Genomic DNA, 19,991 nt, shown 5'->3' with positions numbered 1-19,991 from the left:
GTAGTATTGCTGAGCCAAGTGTCCCCCATCTTGTAACTGTGCATTTGGTTTCTATTCCCTAAATGTAGAACTTGGCATTTATCCCTATTAAATTTCATTCTGTTGTTTTCAGCCCAGCACTCCAGCCTATCAAGATCACTTTGAAGTTTCTTTCTGTCTTCCAGGGTATTAGCTATCCCACCCAATTTTGTGTCATCTGCAAATTTGATCAGCGTTCCCTGCACCTCCTCGTCCAAATCATTAATAAAAATGTTGAAGAGCACTGGGCCCAGGACTGAGCCCTGCGGCACCCCACTCGTTGCCTCTCCCCAGTTTGAGAAGGTTCCATTGATAAGTACTCTTTGAGTCCGATTCTGTAGCCAACTGTGGATCCACCTAATAGTTGTTCCATCTAGCCCACTTTTAGCTAGTTTGTTAATCAGAATGTCATGTGGTACTTTGTCAAAAGCTTTGCTGAAGTCAAGATATATGACGTCCACAGCATTCCCACAGTCCACAAGGGAGGTTATCCTATCAAAAAATGAGATCAAATTAGTCTGACAGGATTTGTTCCTGACAAATCCATGTTGGCTTCTAGTAATCACTGCATTGATTTCAAGGTGTTTACAGATTGACTTCTTTATAATCTGCTCCAGAATTTTCCCAGGGATGGATGTCAGACTGACTGGTCTGTAGTTCCCAGGTTCCTCCTTTTTGCCCTTTTTGAAGATAGGGACAACGTTAGCCCTCCTCCAGTCATCCGGCACCTCACCCGTCTTCCATGATTTTGCAAAGATAATAGACAAAGGTTCTGAGAGTTCTTCCGCTAGCTCCTTCATTACTCTTGGATGCAGTTCATCGGGCCCTGGAGATTTGAACTCATTCAAGGAAATTAGGTGTTCTTTGACCATTTGTTTATCAATCTCAAACTGCAATCCTGCCCCCTCAACTTCTGCTTCACTTTTTCCAGAGGGGTCATAGACCCGCTTTTGGGAGAAGACCGAGGCAAAGTAGGAATTGAGCACTTCAGCCTTTTCTTTGTCATCTGTTATCAATTTGCCATCCTCATTAAGCAGTTGAACCACCATTTCTTTCCTCTGTCTTTTACTACTCACGTATCTGAAGAAAGCCTTTTTATTGCTTTTAGCATCCCTCGCTAATCTCAGCTCATTCACAGCTTTAGCCTTCCTGACGCCATTTCGGCACTTCTGCGCCACTTGTCTGTACTCTTCTTTTGTAGCCTGGCCTTCCTTCCACTTCCTATATGTATCCCTTTTTGTCTTCAGTTCATCAATAAGCTTTTTGTGGAGCCACATTGGTTTCCTCTGTTGTCTTCTATCTTTTCTCCTTGTTGGAATTGTTTGTAACTGTGCCTTTAAAATTTCATTTTTTAGATACTCCCACCCATCCTGCACTCCTTTTCTCTTTAGGCTCCCTTGCCACGGGACCTTACTTATTATAGTTCTGAGTTTATTAAAATCAGCTTTCCTAAAATCCAGAGTACGTGTATGGCTACGCTCGACTTTTGTCTCCTTCATAATCAAGAATTCAAGTATGACGTGGTCACTTTCCCCCAGAGTTCCCGTAACTGCCACTTTATCCACTAAGTCATCCCTATTGGTCAATAACAAGTCAAGGATTGCCGATCCTCTAGTTCCTTCCACCACTTTCTGTAGGAGAAAGTTATCACCCATACATGTCAGGAATTTCTTGGAAGGGCCGCTTTTGGCAGTAATGGTCTCCCAACAGATATCAGGGTAATTGAAGTCCCCCATCACTACTACATCACACTTCCTTGAAAAACTGGTAATTTGTTTCTCAAAAGTTTCGTCCTCGTCTTCTCCTTGATTGGGTGGTCGGTAGTAGACTCCGATTATCATATTCTTTTTATTCCTAGCCCCATTTATTTTAATCCAGACGCTCTCGACGGGGCTCCCAATCTCATCCGCCTGTATTTCTGTGCAGGGATAGGTATTTTTAACATATAGTGCAACTCCAATCTTCCGCTTTGTTGCCCCTCTCCTCCCATGTAATGCAGCCCATATCAATCATGCCAAAGAACCAGGAAGCACAACAGCCCCGGGTAAACAACACAATTTCCCTTAATGTAGAGATGCTCTAAGTTAGTTGCACTGACATCCCACTGAAATCAAAGGGAAAAACTTAGCCAAGCCAATGAAGCGCAGCTAATTTACCCTGGATCCAATCCCCTAATCTGCAAGCCACAGACCTTATGGCCACAACCTTTTGTAGTTCTCACTCAGCCTGTTCTTTGTACCATCAAGCCAGAATAAAAGTTCTGAAGAATTCAGAAGCTTGTACACTCTTTTGTGACATTTTGGGTTGTCCTAATAAAGGTATTGTCTAACTATGGGTTTTGCATTGTTCCCTTCATGGAGCAGTGTAGCTATCTTTGTATTTTATGTACCTTGGAGAATACCTTCTTTAACCTTTCAGGGCAGAATCTACCACCAGAGAACAATTCTTTTCTACCCCCTGAAGAGGGTCTATGCCATTTCCATTGCCTCCAACCACCAGTTATACTACAGAATTTCATTTCAACTGACTTTTTAACCTAGTGCACCACCTAAAATTAATCTCTGGTTTAGCTCATATGAGGACTGTCATGTTTCTCTTCTGATCTCTGCCTACTTAGGAAACTGTGGGTTTCGCCCAATGCAAGTGACAGATCTGAGTTTGTATTTTCAGAAATGCGGCTCAGCCAATGGCTGTTTCTGAATGAAGCATTTATCATGTGCTCGTTATTGGTCATTCACAGAAGTTTGTGGGTCCTGTACATGACGTCGTCATCCTCTAGGGCACCTCCCACTCTTTACAACCTTTATTGCATTGATTTTCATTACAACCAAAGTCTGGCATTTTCCCTCCTCCCACTATGAACGGGAGATGTACTGATGAAACGGCGCTTTTTTGCAAATACTACTACAGCGCCAACTAGTGGATTTTTAATGAAACATATAGAACTTTCCAACAAAGAAAAAGAAAAAAAGTAAGGTGGAAAGGAGCTAATCGCACTCCTGCAAGGAATCTGGAAGCAGAAGTCCTGGTAAAGTTGCGAGATTTTAGCCTGATGTAGAAATACTCAACGTTTCTTTGTCCCAGAATACTAGCTGTAAATGTACCAGTGACTCATTCATTCGGTGTGAGACTTAAGCTGCAGATCTCATAGTCACACTATCTGGTCTAATCTTTATACTTTCTTTGTCCCTCCACTTTCTGCATTTTGTACCACCGAGTTTGACAAAGAGTTTTGGAGAACTCAAAAACTTGCACAATCTTTTGAGACATTTTCTTTGGCCTTGATAAAGACATTGGCGAATGGAACAGAGAACTGGCACTAAACTACAATTCCCAGGATTTTTTTTTAGGGTGGAAGACTACAATACAAAATCACTGTAAGTATGTAGTACGGATATGCTCTAAGCAGCCAGCCCTGCAAAGCCTTAAAACTGAGAAAATTAAACACTGAACCATGAGGACAACTCTTATTTTTACCCAGCTTTCGCACAACAGGCTCCACTTCCATGTAGACAGAGCCCCCCATGCGCAGATCCTGGCTGCCCAGCAATTGCCAGTGCTCTCCAGTAAGTGGATCAAAGTCTTTCATTCCCGCCAAGGCCTGGCTCAGATGCACAGATTCAATGATCCTTCGGACCAGCCGGAGGACCTCTTCCTTTTCATTAAGCTCTTCTTGGCCAGGTTTCTTTTCCTTGCCGCTCTATATTGACAGACAAAGTGAATCATGTGGATATTTAAAGCCGCCTTCCCCAAGCTGGTGCCCTCCAAATGTACTGGACTACAATCCCCATCACTCCAGAAAGGATGGCCACTTTAAAGGTGGCTTTAAAGTCATGACTGCTGAATTAAAAGGAAAATGAGGATTATTTATTATTATTACTGATTACATTTTTATCCCACTTTTTTTGTTCCTTAAGGAACCCAAGCCTGCATATATAATCTTCCTCCTCTCTATTTTATCCTCACAACGACCCTGTGAGGTAGGTTGGGCTGAGAGTCTGTGACTGGCCCAAAGTCACCCACTGAGCTGCCATGGCTGAGTGGGGTCTACAACCCAGATCTCCTGAGTCCCAGTCCAACACTTTAGCCAATACACCACACTGGCTCTCATTCAACACTGGTCCATCACCTGGAGACCATCCTATGCATTCCTGACCTTCCCCACACATTCCTCCTTTGACTCTGCGTTGACTCTCTGCCTGCCTAGCCTGCCCAACAAAGGCAAAGAGTAGAGTGGCCAGGTGTCCTACTTTATGGAGGACAGTCCTCTATTTTGGAGAGCTTGCAAAGAACAGTCCTCTATTTTAAGGTGTCCTCTATTTGATGGGCTGCCCAGTCCAAGTCTGACTTAAAGTCCAAGAATCATAAGAAGGGAAAGCCTTGAAGTTGCCCATCAAGAGTTCGCACTTGGACAGCAAACTGAGCAGGCAAACAGGTCACCTGGTGGTATGGTGACACACACTGTATTTCTATTGAAGTTATATTTATTATTTTTCCATTTGCATCTGTACGCATACAGTTTGTCCTCTTTTTGTGATGAAATTCCTCTCTTTTGGCAATGCATATGTCACCACCCTAGCAAAGAGAAATAGCCTCCAAAGCTAGTTGGCACAGCCTCTGAAATGGGAACCATCTATCCACACCAACCAGCTCTATATACAGTACATCGCAGAAGAGATGAGGAAACAGCTCAGGCTCCCCTGGTCTAACCTTTCTCCAGTCCTGCCACTCTGCCAGGGTGGAATGTAGCCCCCTCTCTGGTGGCCAGTTGCTGGATACCTTACTCCAGGAGTGGGGAATTTGTGGTCCTCTAGGTGTTTGGCCAACAGTTCCCATCATCCCTCACCTTTGGCTATGCTGGAATGTCTCACATTGTCCACCCTGCTAATCATACTTAGGTCCAAACTACATGAGATATTGGCCTCATGTTCTCACAAGCATACTTAGCCTGGGTGCTTTTACTTTGGGGGGAAAGCAGCAGCAGGGCCCCAACCCAGAACTTGCTCCCAACTGGGTTCAAGCAAGGCCCTGCTCTGGTTTTCTGCTGAACATCACTCCCTCCTGGCTGGTTTTTTGTTTGCCTGTTCGTTTTGTTTTTTTACCCGCAGAAACTGCTGTTTAATGCAAAGAGCACCTTTAAGGAAAAACAGCAGTCAGGAAGAGGGGCGTTTTTCAGTAGAATACCTGCACAGGGCCCTCATCCAGATTGGGAACACATTTCAGGCTGGGGTCCCGTGGCTGCTTTTTCTCCAAAATAAAGTCAGTCTGTTTGAGCATGCTTGGTTAAACCCATGACTAAAGCCACATGTAGTTTGTCCCTCATGCAACATGCTGTCAAAGGCAAATGCTCCAACTCTGCACCTATTATCCCACAACTGAAACCTGCTCTAGAAACAGCTAGCTAGCTATTCTGCTCCTCTTGCCGGCAAAAGGCTCCAAATGTCTTCACGTTCACTGTGTGATGTTCCTGGGGTTGTTTAGATTCCTCAACCCAGTCTCAAACCTGGCTCCCTAGAGAAGGGATAGGCAATCTGGGTGCTCTCTAGATATTTTGTACTACAACTCCCATCAGCCCCATCCAACATGTGTGAAGGTCAGGGATTATGGGAGTTGCAGTCCAACATACATGGTGGGAAGTAGCTTGATTACCCCTGCCCTAGGGGATCACTTAGAAAGCCTAATTATATAGCTGTGCCATTGTTCCAATTTTACCAGTGGGATTCATCACAATCTGAAGTATCAAAAAATCAATAGCTGTCACCAGTTACTGAATTAAAGAGCCGCAGGGCTCTTTAGTAGAGATGGAGAGACCTTGCCAGTTGAGAGGACCAAGGCATTAACATGGGGGTGAACAAGATTAGTTAGAATCCCTTCCAGATCACAACACACCGATTTAATTAAACAAAAAGGATAGGCTTATTAAAAAGCAAAAACAGCATAGAATTGCAGTCAAGGAAATAAACAGGAGGGAAAATGTTGCTTCTAGCTTCCAATACTTGCCCTAGCTGATATAATAGGTGGATATCTTATATGATCATAGAAGAGCTATAGCTCAAGGCAATAGGCAAAGATGGATTTACTCAGGGAGGCCTTTGACATATAAACTGGCCTGCTCCTGAAAGTGGATGTAATTGGTTGGCGCTGTTTCTCTCTTCTATTGTTGTGTTTATAATAATTTGTTTTTGTGTTAGGTTTTAATTAAAGTTTTGTTTTTAATCTGGATTTTACTGTTAACCATCTTGAGTAGCATTTTTGTTTTGACAGAAAGGTGTAATCTAAATTAAATTAAAACAATGAATTGGAGTTAGAAATCAGGAAGTGCCCTCCTGGCAGTAATCCAGGGAGCATAGACTAGCGACGTTCAGCCACCATGTCATAGGTCAGTCTTTCCTGGTGGGGTCCCACCAGAGTTGTAGTCCAAAGCATCTGAAAGGCATCAAATTGGGGGAGGCTGTTATTTGTAAACAGCAGCTGTACTGTAAACTGAGGGGAAATTATGTATCTTGGAGACTTCTTTCTCCCCCATCTCCAATACCAAGCTATGGTTGGTCAGCCTTTTCCAAGCCCAAAAAGGAATGTCTAACACAACCGCTTGGTCAAGCCCTGAGAAATACAGGGATACTTGATGAGCCCTTCATTACCTCAGTAGCTCCACCTTACCACATAATACAGGAACATCTTGTCATCCTGCTGAAGGAACTCCTCATAGAGGAAGCTGAGTATCTAAAAGGAATATGAGAAGATAGCTTGAGGTAGATACTTTTTCCTTTTAGGGGAAATGCACCGGCTTTTCTGGCTTCATGCAATGTAATTAACTATACTGCAGTATGAGAGAAACTCTTCCTCTATAGCAGACCCATGGGCCTGATAAGGACCCCACAGAGGTTCCACATCAGGCCCAGCTGCTTCTTTCCCAAGTGTCAGGAGGGGGAAACTAGGGTGACCCTATGAAAAGGAGGACCGGGCTCCTGTATCTTTAACAGTTGCATAGAAAGGGGAATTTCAGCAGGTGTCATTTGTATATATGGAGAACCTGGTGAAATTCCCTCTTCATCACAACAGTTAACGCTGCAGGAGCTATACTAGAGTGACCAGATTTAAAAGAGGGCAGGGCACCTGCAGCTTTAACTGGTGTGATAAAGAGGAAATTTCACCAGGTCCTCCATATATACAAATGACACCTGCTGAAATTCCCCTTTCTATGCAACTGTTAAAGATACAGGAGCCCTGTCCTCCTTTTCATATGGTCAGCCTAGGGAAACTCTATCTCCCATCAGCAGCTGATGGAAGATACCCTATTTCTTTGATTCTAAGATGCACTTTTTCCCCATATAAACATCTCTAAAAATGGGGTGCGTCTTAGAATCGCTGGTGTGACTTAGGGTTTTTTTTCTGATGGGGGTACTGAAATTAGTGTGCATCTTACAATCGATGGCATCTTACAATCGAAGAAATATGGTAAGTGCTTTCCCTTGCTTAGCACTGACAAAGGTTCCCTATCTCCTAGGTGCTGATCTGAGATAAGAACTTTCCCAAGTGGGGCAGAGGGGCCAGGAAGCGACTGAAGGCATCTCTACATGAGGCTTTTATTGTGCGCTCATGATTTCTCACTCACGGTAGTTTACATGACGTTGCCATCCTCCAGGGCCTCTCCCATGCTTTGTAACATTTATCCTGTTTTTTTTAAAAAAAAATCAGGAAAAGATTTTTCTGCTATAAAAGAAACATGTATTTCTCCAGTTCTGATATACAACCATCTAGAGGCTATATAATGAAACATTTAGAATATAGATCTATTCCCCCCCCCCCCTTAATCCACTCCCATGTGGTTCAGCTGCTGTGTGCCCTTCGTTCCTTTGGATTAAATCCAGCATGATGTGTGTGCCCAAGGTCTTTCCCCTTGCTGTGATTTCGACTTTCCCCTATTGTTGTCCATTTCCGCCATTTCATGGTAGCCTGCACCGCTACAACTCAGATTTCTTTACTTTGCCACTCACTGTGATTTATCCTTCTTTCTTTCTCCACCCCAATGAAGTAAACAATTTGGGTTTAGCTGCCTAATTTTCTAGAATCGATAATTCTTTAAGGCAAGATCTACACTACAGCTTTATAACGGTACTGAAATGCACTGACAACTGTCGGGACCCATGACACATTCCGTATACTATTTTCAAACTGCTTTACTGCTTTAGAGCTTTGGTGATATACCCTATTTCTTCGATTCTAAGATGCACTTTTTCCCCCATATAAACATCTCTAAAAATGGGGTGCGTCTTAGAATCACAGGTGTGTCTTAGGGTTTTTTTTTCCTGTTGGTGGTACTGAAATTAGTGTGCGTCTTACAATCGATGGCGTCTTACAATCGAAGAAATACAGTACCATGGCTCCCTATGTGCGATATTGCTGTATGGTTCCACTCCCATGGGGGGAGTGTCATTTCTGTGGAGGAAGACTGGCAAGCACAAATGTTGGTGACATGTAGTGGTGTAGTGGCTAAGGCGTTGGACTGGGAGTCAGGAGATCCGGGTTCTAGTCCCCACTCAGCAGGGCCGGCGCCAGACTATATTGCGCCCTAGGCAGGCGCATTCTGAAGCCTCCACCCTGACCACCCGCTCGCTCACTCACTGCTCTCCCTGCCCGCCCGCTCGCCCGCCGCCCCCGCCCACTTGCCGCTCCGGCTCCCCCCTCGCTCACACGCTCCGGCTCCCCCCATCGTTCGCCTGCCGCCCCCGCTCGCTCGCTCACTCACTGCTATGGCTCCCCCCTTGCTCGCCCACTCACCGCTCGCTCCCTCCCACTCCCGGCTTTGAAGCCAGGACGCTGGGGTTGGGGGGCGGGGCAGAAGCTTTGAAGTGGCGCGCCCGGAAGTGGCTTCCTGGCACGCCGTACTGAAGCCTCCGCCTCCAACCCCAGCATCCTGGCTTCAAAGGAGCCAGGACGCTGGGGTTGGGCGGAGGCTGGGGCGGCGGCTTTGGAACAGCACACCCGGAAGCCACTCTAGGAGAGCAGCTTCCGGGTATGCTGTTCGGCGGCCTCATTTGCTTGGCGCTCTAGGCGGCTGCCTGAGTTGCCTCTATGGCAGCACCGGGCCTGCCACTCAGCCATGGAAACCCACTGGATGACTTTGGGCCAGTCACAGATTCTCAGCCCAACCTACCTCACAGGGTTATTGTTTTGAGGATAAAATGGAGAAGAGGAGCATTATGTATGCCGTTTTGGGTTCCTTGGAGGAAGAAAGGCGGGATATAAATGTAATAAATAATAATGTAGGGAAACATCTGCTCTTTTTCTCTGGGTGCTTGATGCCCCTTACGTTTCCTTTCCCTAAGCAGGGGAAGAAGGGGAGGGGGCAAAGCCTTTCATACCTGGTTGATGACATTCATGTCAACTGATAGGACTCCGCCCACCCCACCCCAAAGTAAGGCAGATTAGAGTGCAGTGTGACCTATGAAAGCAGTTGGTTTGGGAAGGGTATAGACCACTTTTTTCAGGTAGTGTGCTGATGACAGACCTAAGGCGATTTCAGGAAAAGGCGGAGAGAAGCTGAAAGCGATTCTCAGTGCGTCGCCATGAAGATGGTACCGTAGACACAGACAGACTATGAGCTTTATCACACCAGGGACATACTGTGCAATCACTGCGAATTGTGTGCCAAGGACTCCAAAGTTTTCCAGTCTATAATCTGCTTTGACTGTGAAGTACTCCCATGCATCCTGCTTTAATTGTGCTATAAAGCCAAAAGAACCGCCCTATTTTGCTACTAGTTTTAGAGCGAATCACTTGTTATTTTCCAAGCGGCCACTGGGGGTGCTGGAGCAGGATTTGATATGTTTAAGGAAAATTAAACAAATGCTTACATCTGCGTAAGTTTTAAAGATAAAGACATCAAAATTGGCACAGTAATAGATATTAAGTAGAGCTTTAAGCATACCAAATTTGAATTGGATTGGGTCATCCATTGATTTTTTAAATGATTTTTTACATTTCCCCCTTTAAACCCATTTCGTGGTTTGCAAAGGATCTTAGGAGCGCTGCCACCCAGGGTGTGATTTAGCTAGCAATAACAACAACAACGCCGACAGCTTAGCACTGTAGGGGATAATTCGAGGGAAACAGGTATGTGGGATGAAGCTTTAGATGGTGTGGCTGGCAACAACAGGCTAGAACAGAAATAAGGAGTCTGTGGTTCTCCAGTTGTGGTTAAACTCCAACTCCCACCAGTACTGGCCAGCATGCCCAATGGTCAGGAATGATGAGAGTTGCAGCCCAACTCCTAGGCTAGAGCAAATGATGCCAACTCCACCACACACCTCTGAATCCAGGCAGAAGGGGAGCAATGCAGATGTAGTGAAGCGGGCATTCTCCCAGGGTGCTTTGAGACTCACATTTTTCCCAGGGTGCTTTGAAACTTAGAGCTCCATCACACCTTGGAAGAAATGCTGGTTAACGCTGGCTATCGTCGCTTCTCCATGGACACTCAGTTACTTCCTGTTTTCAAACAGGAAGTAAACAAGGTGCATGAGGGTCATTCAGTCCCTTGTTGTGAACACGCTGCTTCTCCCACACACAGCAGGAGAGAGCAGCAACTTTGGTTTAAAAAATATTTCGTAGTTTTTCTGGTTTTTCTTGCAGCATAAGGAAGACCAGAAGGGGCAGAAGGCGTGCGAGAGGCAGACAACGTCATGTGAGCTACCTCCGAGGAATCCTTGAGTGCCCAGTAACGAGCGTGCAATAAAACGCTCGTCAGATGGAGCTTTTATTACTACTAAAGAAAGACTTGTGCAGCTATTTCATCTTTTTCTCCTTAATGGATTTTCTGTAGTAAGAAAAAAGTTAGAAGAAGTGGTGGGAAAACATAGGAGGGTTACGAGTGGAAGATGACAATGTTTGGAGCACCCCCTTAAAATTATGTGAATGATGCAGGATGGTCTCGTGATAAAAGCTTCATCAGAAAGCACCCCCACATCTGCTGATGATGGGCTTGGGAGGATCATATATTTTCCCACAAAAAATTCGGAAAGGGCCACAACTGATGGACATTTAGAGTTTCCTTATAAATTGGCCTGTGGGCCAAGTTGTGTGGATCCATACCATATGACAATGACAATCCACGCAGCACATGGCTGCCCAGGCCATACTGGGTGAAATTGGAAGTATCTTTCCTGCTGTTAATTTTCATGGAGAAAGCAACATTACTGACCTTACAGATTTCCTTCTGTGCCTTTAGTACCCAAGGTATCACGTGTCCAGAAGGCAGGAGTTCCTGCAAGTTCTTGAGCGTCGTTAGTTTCAAAGGAAGGTGCCAGTTGCTGCCCTGAGTCAGGTACAGCTCACATATCCTTTCGCCCATCACATGACGCAGAAGGATGTTGCCTTCCCCCAGGGAGCATAACATCATGCGCAAAAAGTCCTCCAGGTCATGCCAGAGGTCAAGGAGATGCACCTCCACTGCGTAATTCCTTCGCAGCAAAAACTCCCGGAAGGGACGTCCCGCACATTTGTCAGCAGTGAGCACCCAAGGAAGAAAGTTTAAACACAAGGGGGACTTCACAAGGCTTTTTAGGCCAAGCATGGAAGGGATCTGGACCACTGGAGTGGAAGAGCGCAGTTTACTGAAGGCACACTTCTCCACTACCTCGTCTACCACAGGAGTAGGCAGGAACTCACTCGGGCTGCTTTTGTAACTCGGCGACTCATCAGAAATGACCACATCGTCTGAATCCCTGACATATTCTGCTTGACAAGGGCTTGGAATGGGGGAATGCTTTGGAGAGGGAGTCTGCTTCTTGTCTGCTGGGCTACTTCTACATGGCTTTGGCTTCTTGTGGCCTTCTTTGTACTTCCCTTTGCGAGAAAGGCTTTGGCCCCTTACCTGATCCCAGACCTTCCTCTTGCTTTTCAAGCTGGAATAGGTGGTGTCCAGAAGGCTGCTTTCTCTGATGCTCATTGGGGGCAGAGGAGAGAGCACCGGTCTTGGCAAGCCTGCCCGGTGTAACCGGTCCTGGTACTCTTCCAGCAGATGGAGGCATTTGGGCTCGTTCTCCATGCTCAACTTGCAATGGATGTAGAAGTTGGGGAGCCAGTAACTTTCAATCTTGAACAGGGCCACTTTCTGCATCTCGCTCAAGACTTCTCTCCGAGTGGAGACATGTTGAGGATGGTAAGGAGACATTTTCAGAATTGATTCTGGAGAGACCACAAAAAATCGCACAGAGAGAGCTTGGGGGGGCGGGTTCACAGATCTATGATCGGTGACAGGACTTGCATTTCATGTCACACACAAGCACGCAGGTAGGGAATTACCATTCCAACCCAAAAGTCTATGAGTGGGTACAACTTACCAATGGTTGTGTTGCAAAGGGTGACCACGGTAGAGCCTTCCTGCAAGTGGGTGGCCATCAGCACCTGGATCAGCGACATATAGAGGTCTTGCTGGGATTCATTGGTTTCATCGATGCCAAGTATCCTTTCTGCAGCTAACCAGAACTTGGTCAGCTCTTCCCCTGCAGATCACACATAAGGCTAGAGGGAATTCATTTCAGGCAACGCTATATTTACAGTTCCCTAGAAAACCTGGCAACTGCTGAGTAAATTTAAACCTGTTAGTTGTGAAAATCCAAATGAAAAAGTGGGGTGGTGAAAATTGCTAAAATGTCCACTGATCTGTGTTGTTGTTATCATGAACAACAACAACAACAACTACTACTACTACTACTACTACTACTACTACTACTACTACTAATAATAATAATAATAATAATAAAAATTATAAACTAGATGCTCTACATCAGCGGTCCCCAACCTTTTTGGCACCAGGGACCGGTTTCGTGGAAGACAATTTTTTTCACAGACTGGGGTGGTGGTGGTTGAGGGGATGGTTTTGGGAAGCCACGCCTGCGCCCCCACTCCAGTGTCCTGGTTTCGCTTCGGCTGGGTGGGCGCCCAGCTGAAGCGAAGCCAGGACACTGGGGTGGGCGGCTTCGGAACGGTGAGCCCAGAAGTCGCTCTCCCAGAGCGGCTTCCGGCCGGGCGCGCTGTTCCGAAGCTGCCCCCCCCCCCAGTGTCCTGGCTTCGCTTTGGCTGGGCAGGCGAGATGGCGCCCCGCACCCAGGTACGCTGGAATGGGGGTGGGTGGGTGAAAGCAGCTCACCTGTGTGGCTCAGTTCCTAACAGGCCACAGACCGGTACTGGTCCATGGCCCGGGAGTTGGGGACCCCTGCTCTACATAAAATAAATAGCCCTCTTTTTATATTACGTTGTCTTCATGCGATATAATATTAGAATGTGCAGAAGCAAGTATTTATCAGACCTACTAAGAGAAAGAATCATGTGGATGTCAGGAAGATACACTATAAAACAAAGATCATTAGTTATTGGGTGGATTACAAATTCACTAAATAATATAAAATAAGAATCTGCCTTATATTGAATCAGTTCAGACCAATGATCCATCTAGCTCAGGATTACCTACTTTGATCAGTAGCAGTTCCCCAGGGTTGCAAGGAGACATCTTTCCCAGACCAGCTACCTGAGATGTTTCAATTCGAGCAAATCAGGGGTTGAACCTGGCTCCTTCTACCATCAAACCTCATGCTCCAACCATTGAGCTTTGGCCCTCTTGGTCAAGGAGATGAGCTGTTTGGCTCTGATTAACAATTTGTCTCCATGTATCTTTATTTCTGTGTGCTGCACACCTGGTCATAGAATCATAGAATCATGGAATCATGGAATCATTGAATCAAAGAATCATGGTCTTCTTTTCCTTACCTGCCATTCCTTGCATGAAGGAACGGAAGCGCCACATTCCCCTACAGCCACCAATGCATTTCTCGAGAAGCCACTGGTCAGCCTTTCTCCATCTCAGCATCGCTGCTGTAAAGCAACAACGGATACCACATCATTTGAGGAAGTATCTGGGGCTAGAGCAGCGGTCCCCAACCTTTTTGGCACCAAGGACCGGTTTCGTGGAAAACAATTTTCCCACGGACCAGGGGTGGGTGGGTTGAGGGGATGGTTTTGGGATGATTCAAGCACATTACATTTATTGTGCACTTTATTTCTATTATTATTACATTGTAATATATAATGAAATAATTATACAACTCACCATAATGCAGGATCAGTGGGAGCCCTGAGCTTGTTTTCCTGCAACTAGACAGTCCCATCTGGGGGTGATGGGAGATAGTGGCGGTATAGCATCAGGCCTGCTGGTGAGAACGAGGCCCGGTTCCTAACAGACCACGGACTGGCACCGGTCCGTGGCCTGGGAGTTGGGGACCCCTGGGCTAGAGGGAAGCCTAACACTGGGAGTCTGTCCTAGGTTAAAGAAAGTATTCCTTATGGTGTTGAAATGGGACAAAGTAGCAAGTCATCAACTAGCAAAGGCAAATCATCTTGGCTTTTAGAAAGGGGGCAAATAGATCTCTTTAATGAAGCCTTTTCAGTTATGTAGTTGTTTGAATGTTATAATGCTTTAATGTTTTTTAATCTTATTTTTATCATCTTAAGATGTCATTGTTTTAAATGGCTGTGCACTGTCTTGATGGCTTTTTAGCAAATTAAGCAGTATATAAATGTGCATAATAAATAAATTGTGCTGTGGGATTCTCTTCTTATGTGCACTGGTGTGCATGTCTGCCTCTATTGTGGGTAAGTGCTTGTACCTATGTCTTTCTTTCTATATGTTACTGCTGGCGAGAAAGCCAGTGGAGTTTGTTTTTCTTTTTTAAATGCAGGAATTAGCCTGACTGTCAATTGGCACTGTTTGTTTATTATTCATTCATTTATTTATGTAGGGTGGCCATATTTGGGAAGCAAAAAAAGAGGACACCCAGTGGGGGGAGGGTGGTAGGAAAGCGGCTTTCGAGGGCCTCCAGAAAGTGCATCATCCACCCCATCACCACCTTAAAGGCCCTGATTGGAACGGAGGAAAAGTAAGTGGGTAATTCCCACCCACCCCACTGCTCCAATTGGGCCCTTAAAGGCTCTGGTTGGAGTACCGAAGGGCAAGTGTGTCATTCCCCCATCAGGGCCTTTAAGGACCCTCTTTTCCTCCAATCAGGGCCTTTTGTATAATGTCCGGGAATGGCACACTTTCCCCTTTAAGGCCCCCATTAGAGCAGTGGCACCTCCAGAAAGTGCATCATTTCCCACCACCACCTTAATGGCAGCCTTAAAGGGGAAATGTGTCACTCCAGGACATCATAGAAAACTACAGAAATCTCCCCCCACCCGGACACCCAGGAAAGAACAAAAACCAGGACAAATCCAGGGAAATCCTGGCAGTTGGTCACCCTAATATGCATGCTTGCCCAATGGGAACATCTATTGTTGTAATAGACTGCTTATTTCACAGTAAATAAGTGATATAGAATGAAGGTGCAATATTTGCCCCCATCCCAATCCTACCAGCTCTTTCAATACTGTAACCCCAAAATAGCTATATACTGTGTGGGACAGAAAGCTCCTTAAATAAGGCTACCACCAAAACACGAGAATAACCAGCATCACATTGGAACCAGAATTTTTGTACCATAACATTCAGGACTACATTGGGGGTTCATCCTCTTTTAATTTTTTATGGATTTTCTTGTCATTTACACACACACACCTTCCTCAGGAAAGGAAAGGCAGGTTTCATGCTAACAGATTTAATTCCCATTGGATGCAAGATCATTAGGGACTAATGGAGTCTTTGTAATATTTGTAGACTTAAAAATATACACACAGGCCACATTTGAAACAACAGACACTTCATTAGCAGACCACCAGAGAGTAACTTGTGCAGTTCCCTACACGACTGTACCCCCGGTTACAGCTAGTAACACTAATCTCTCTCTGCCTCCCCCTGTCGGTATTAATTCAACCTGTAAAATGCTTTTTGTAGTCTCTCTGCCCCCTCCCTTCAGCTACCTCCCTGGGGCTGCCCCTTTGATTGTGATGGGCTTCATTATACGGACAGAAAGTGGCAACCACATAGTTTGTAACTGAAAAATGCTTTCCTTTCGGTGCTCATAGCCTTGAATGGGACAGTGCCCTTCAGTGGGTGCTTTGTAGCGCAACTTCAGCTGCATGCATTAGGAAATCCCACGAGATTTCAGAAGAATCGGGATATCCAGGTGTGTTTGTTTTTAGAACGGGATAACTGAGGGAAGGCACGAGAGATGTGCAGAAGGTTGACGATGTCATCTAAACGACCCGCAAACTTCTGTGAGTGGCCAATATATCACAGGTGTAGAGATGCTCAAACGATGAACCCATCAACAGTCACAATAAAAAAGCATGTATATATATTCATAATTTTTCAATTATTATTATCACTATTGTTGTTATTATTATTGGGTACTCTCTTTGGTTTTTTAAAAATTTGTTGTGGGTTCTATTCATTATTTTCAGAACCTCATCATTCCTTTCCCTTTTTGGCAAATATCTTTGGAATGTAGCCAAGATAATATCAGCTCCACGTGTTTGTGCACACAAATGTTTCACTTAACTTTTCACTCAACTCTCACCTGCCTCTGGAGACCTGATGAAACTGATAAGCTCATCGCAGAGAACATAGTGAAGGCACAAGTTGGTTTTGTAGAAGAAAGGCAGCCGATGTTTTTCCATCCAGGTCATCAAACCTTTGTGCTTTGAAACCTATATTGTACCCAGAAGGGTAATAAGACATTAAAGAATAATTTGTGTCAATAATCAGTAAAAGAGCTATGTGGCACACTGGTCAACTCTCACTGTCTTGGAATCCAAGGCCTTGGAAGACCTTCCTAGTTTATCATTTTCTTTATAAGGGGGACAAGAAAACAGGTAGTGAGGGAGATGATGGCTTTCTTGAATGACACTACCGGCAAAAGGGATTGGCTGTGTTGCCTGGACCACAACACTGCTCAACCAACCAAATTCTGTGCTAAGGAAACTCAAGTGCAAAGATTTGGAGGATGGGCTTGCTAGGTAAAAAAGGGAGGTGGAGGAAAGAGAAGAATAGCTATGGGGTAAAGAGAGGGTTGTGATCAGCTTTAGAGTACAACCACTGGAAGTGTTGCCCCTTGTAATCCTCTTTGATTCCGGAATAGTGGGCAGGTCTTTCTCACTGATTGTGCTCATGCTCCTCAGAGGTATAAGTGTCTGAATGTTGCTCATATCATAGCCTAGTGGGAATTGATGTTGTTCAGGCTGTGCAAAGCTCGATCCAGTTCATCGGTGTATCAAGTTTGCTTTGTGAGATGTCAGCTAGCCTTAATAATCAACATGGGATAGAATGTTTGTCCTGGTCCATTGAAACTACAGAAATTTAGTACTGGTTGCTCTCTATTTGGCCCCGGTTAGGCCTCATCTAGAGTATTGCGTCCAGTTCTGGCCTCCACAATTCAAGAAGGACACAGACAAGCTGGAGCGTGTTCAGAGGAGGGCAACCAGGATGATCAGGGGTCTGGAAACAAAGCCCTATGAAGAGAGACTGAAACAACTGGGCATGTTTAGCCTGGAGAAGAGAAGATTGAGGGGAGACATCATAGCACTCTTCAAATACTTAAAAGGTTGTCACACAAAGGAGGGCCAGGAACTCTTCTCGATTCTCCCAGAGTGCAGGACACGGAATAACGGGCTCAAGTTAAAGGAAGCCAGATTCCAGCTAGACATCAGGAAAAACTTCCAGACTGTTAGAGCAGTATGACAATAGAATCAGTTACCTAGGGAGGTTGTGGGCTCTCCCACACTAGAGGCCTTCAAGAAGCAGCTGGACAACCATCTGTCAGGGATGCTTTAGGGTGGATTCCTGCACTGAGCAGGGGGTTGGACTCGATGGCCTTGTAGGCCCCTTCCAACTTTGCTATTCTATGATTCTATGGACATATTGTCCCTGTGATGAAGTTGCCAAATTCTTTTTCCAGAGACATTAATGAGAAATTGCAGGATAATATATTCTGGAAGAGCACAAGAGATTCCAACCATCACCCACCCAATAGATAAAACATAAATAGGGAAGGATTGCCTTTTGGACATCACACACTGAGGAAGACTCATTGTTGGATTCTGTGCAGATAGCTAGAAATCAGAACCGACATTGCAAAACACACTTTCAAGAACTGGCCGAGAAGCATGACCTTCTAAGCCTTCATCTTCACTTTGGCTTGACTTCAGTGAGACAACTCACTGAAGTCAAGTGTTTACATACATTAGCCATACGGTAGAGTACTAGCAGCAATAAACACTTAGCGATGGTCATCACATTGCAAGCCTAAGTGGATCCACATTTAACTGTGTCACATTCCTGGGACTCTGAGCAGATATCAATAATACTATCAGTCATCCTTTTGCCAAAGATTGTCAGCTCTGGAAAATCTTGAAATTTACCAGGTTGCATGGTAGCTCTGGCCAAAGATACCACGTGCGAGTGTTGCTTATGAAAATGGGTGTCTGACCAAATACCTGCAGAGGGAGAAAAGGAGAAAGGCCTGGTTAGTGATGATGACATTTAGACTCAACTCCAGGTTCTACTGGAATGTATTTAAGCACCAGAAGCAACTAAGGCTGAGACAGACAATAATTTTTCAGAGAGTTAAAAGTGATTTGAGAAAGGTTTCACTTCCCATGGCGTACACATACATTTCTTTGGTCCCGCTGTTGCTTCTGGTCAAACAACTTTTACAGGTTTTTAAACAGTCCAAAAACCTGCAAAACCCCTTTTCCCCAAGGTGAATACAGGAAGGGTATATGCACATCTTCAGCTCAATGGGGGAAAAAATCTACCCTCTGTCTCCTACCTAAAGGCCAAAGTAGATACGGTGTTATGCAATTATCAATGGAGTGACTGGTGTGGGTTTTTTTAAAAGTAAATAGTAGCAGTGTGGATGAGATCCAGATCACAATCATAGGTAAGAAGGGAATTTATTCCTCTGGTTCCACCATAGCCAGCCCCCCTACCAGCTTCTACTGATTTTTTTAAAAATGCAATTGCTAATTGCATGAATAACACCATTTCATTTGGTCCTAAAAGTATGCGTGTTAATGGATTCAGTTTCCAAGGACAATTTCGCAGGGGCAAAATCTGGGCATGCTGAATAGGAAGCAACCGGCGTCGGATCGTGGCTCCCTAACAAGTGTGCCTTTATGACACACGAGGTTGCAGATGTGCTAGTGGCAGTCCCATACTACAGTTTTATGTGCACATGTAAAACATCTGAGGTGCATGCCTTAAAAATATAAAGTGTGAAGTGGACTACAATGCAGGAAGAGGAAGTGTTCATCATCATCATCATCATCATCATCATCATCATCATCATCAGAAAGTTGTAAATTCCAACCTATTGCAGCTCACTGTGGGATCCCCATCAGTAAGGGACAAGCCACTAACTTTGGGACTGGAGAGTAGCTTTCACTTGCAACAATTCTTTATTCTTCCCTACATAAATAGACAGCTATAGCTCTGATCGCTGATAACAGAGATAACAGGGAGTGTTCCTTTCCCCACAAGCCTTCAGGAGTCAGGGCTTAGGAGGGAGACTCTGCAGTCAGGCCAGAAGTCTCCTATCCATGAGTTTTTGGGGAGAAAGTAAAGGGGTGAATTTGAGGACAGATATTGTGGTAGTTGCTAAGTATGCTCTCTGCCCCAATAACTCCAACTATGGAGAATCAAACCTACTCCTACCTGCCGAGGCCCTTTCTTGGTCATGAGCGTGACACATTTTTGGGAACTGGCTTATAGACAGAAAGAGATACCAGGTGTAAGAGGGAAACTTACCGGAAGATTCAGGAATGTGTTGAAGAAGTCAGTAAAGATTTCATCTTGTAGCAGGACTGTCAAATGCTTGCTGGCAACCAGCTCTGCAAAGCAGAGGAAAAGCATGATTGTGAATGGAATGACTCACAAGCATGATTCTAAGAATGGAAGTCTTGTTCTGATGTAACGCTATCCACTGGGTCATTTGCCTCTGTCCCATCATCTATAAATCTGGGGGCTGTCTTCACGTCACCAG

General features: G+C 45.0%; 1 protein-coding gene across 1 annotated transcript in view; it reads right to left on the bottom strand.

Annotated features, from left to right (window-relative positions):
- The window catches only part of RGSL1 (regulator of G protein signaling like 1), a 38,943-nt gene that overhangs the window by 18,711 nt on the left and 241 nt on the right, over positions 1-19,991 (bottom strand). The window contains exons 2-9 of the mRNA XM_063130857.1: positions 19,757-19,839; positions 18,370-18,444; positions 16,530-16,659; positions 13,786-13,890; positions 12,360-12,521; positions 11,219-12,204; positions 6,679-6,741; positions 3,496-3,718 (exon numbers count right to left, since the gene is read on the bottom strand). Of these exons, the coding sequence (XP_062986927.1) occupies positions 3,496-3,718; positions 6,679-6,741; positions 11,219-12,204; positions 12,360-12,521; positions 13,786-13,890; positions 16,530-16,659; positions 18,370-18,444; positions 19,757-19,839 (1,827 nt within the window). The remainder of the gene's footprint in view (positions 1-3,495; positions 3,719-6,678; positions 6,742-11,218; positions 12,205-12,359; positions 12,522-13,785; positions 13,891-16,529; positions 16,660-18,369; positions 18,445-19,756; positions 19,840-19,991) is intronic.

The sequence above is a fragment of the Elgaria multicarinata genome, chromosome 1 (assembly GCF_023053635.1).
Source record: "Elgaria multicarinata webbii isolate HBS135686 ecotype San Diego chromosome 1, rElgMul1.1.pri, whole genome shotgun sequence".
Taxonomy (NCBI): domain Eukaryota; kingdom Metazoa; phylum Chordata; class Lepidosauria; order Squamata; family Anguidae; genus Elgaria; species Elgaria multicarinata.
The sequence above is the reverse complement of the archived record's forward strand: the minus strand, read 5'-3'. Positions and strand labels throughout refer to the sequence as shown.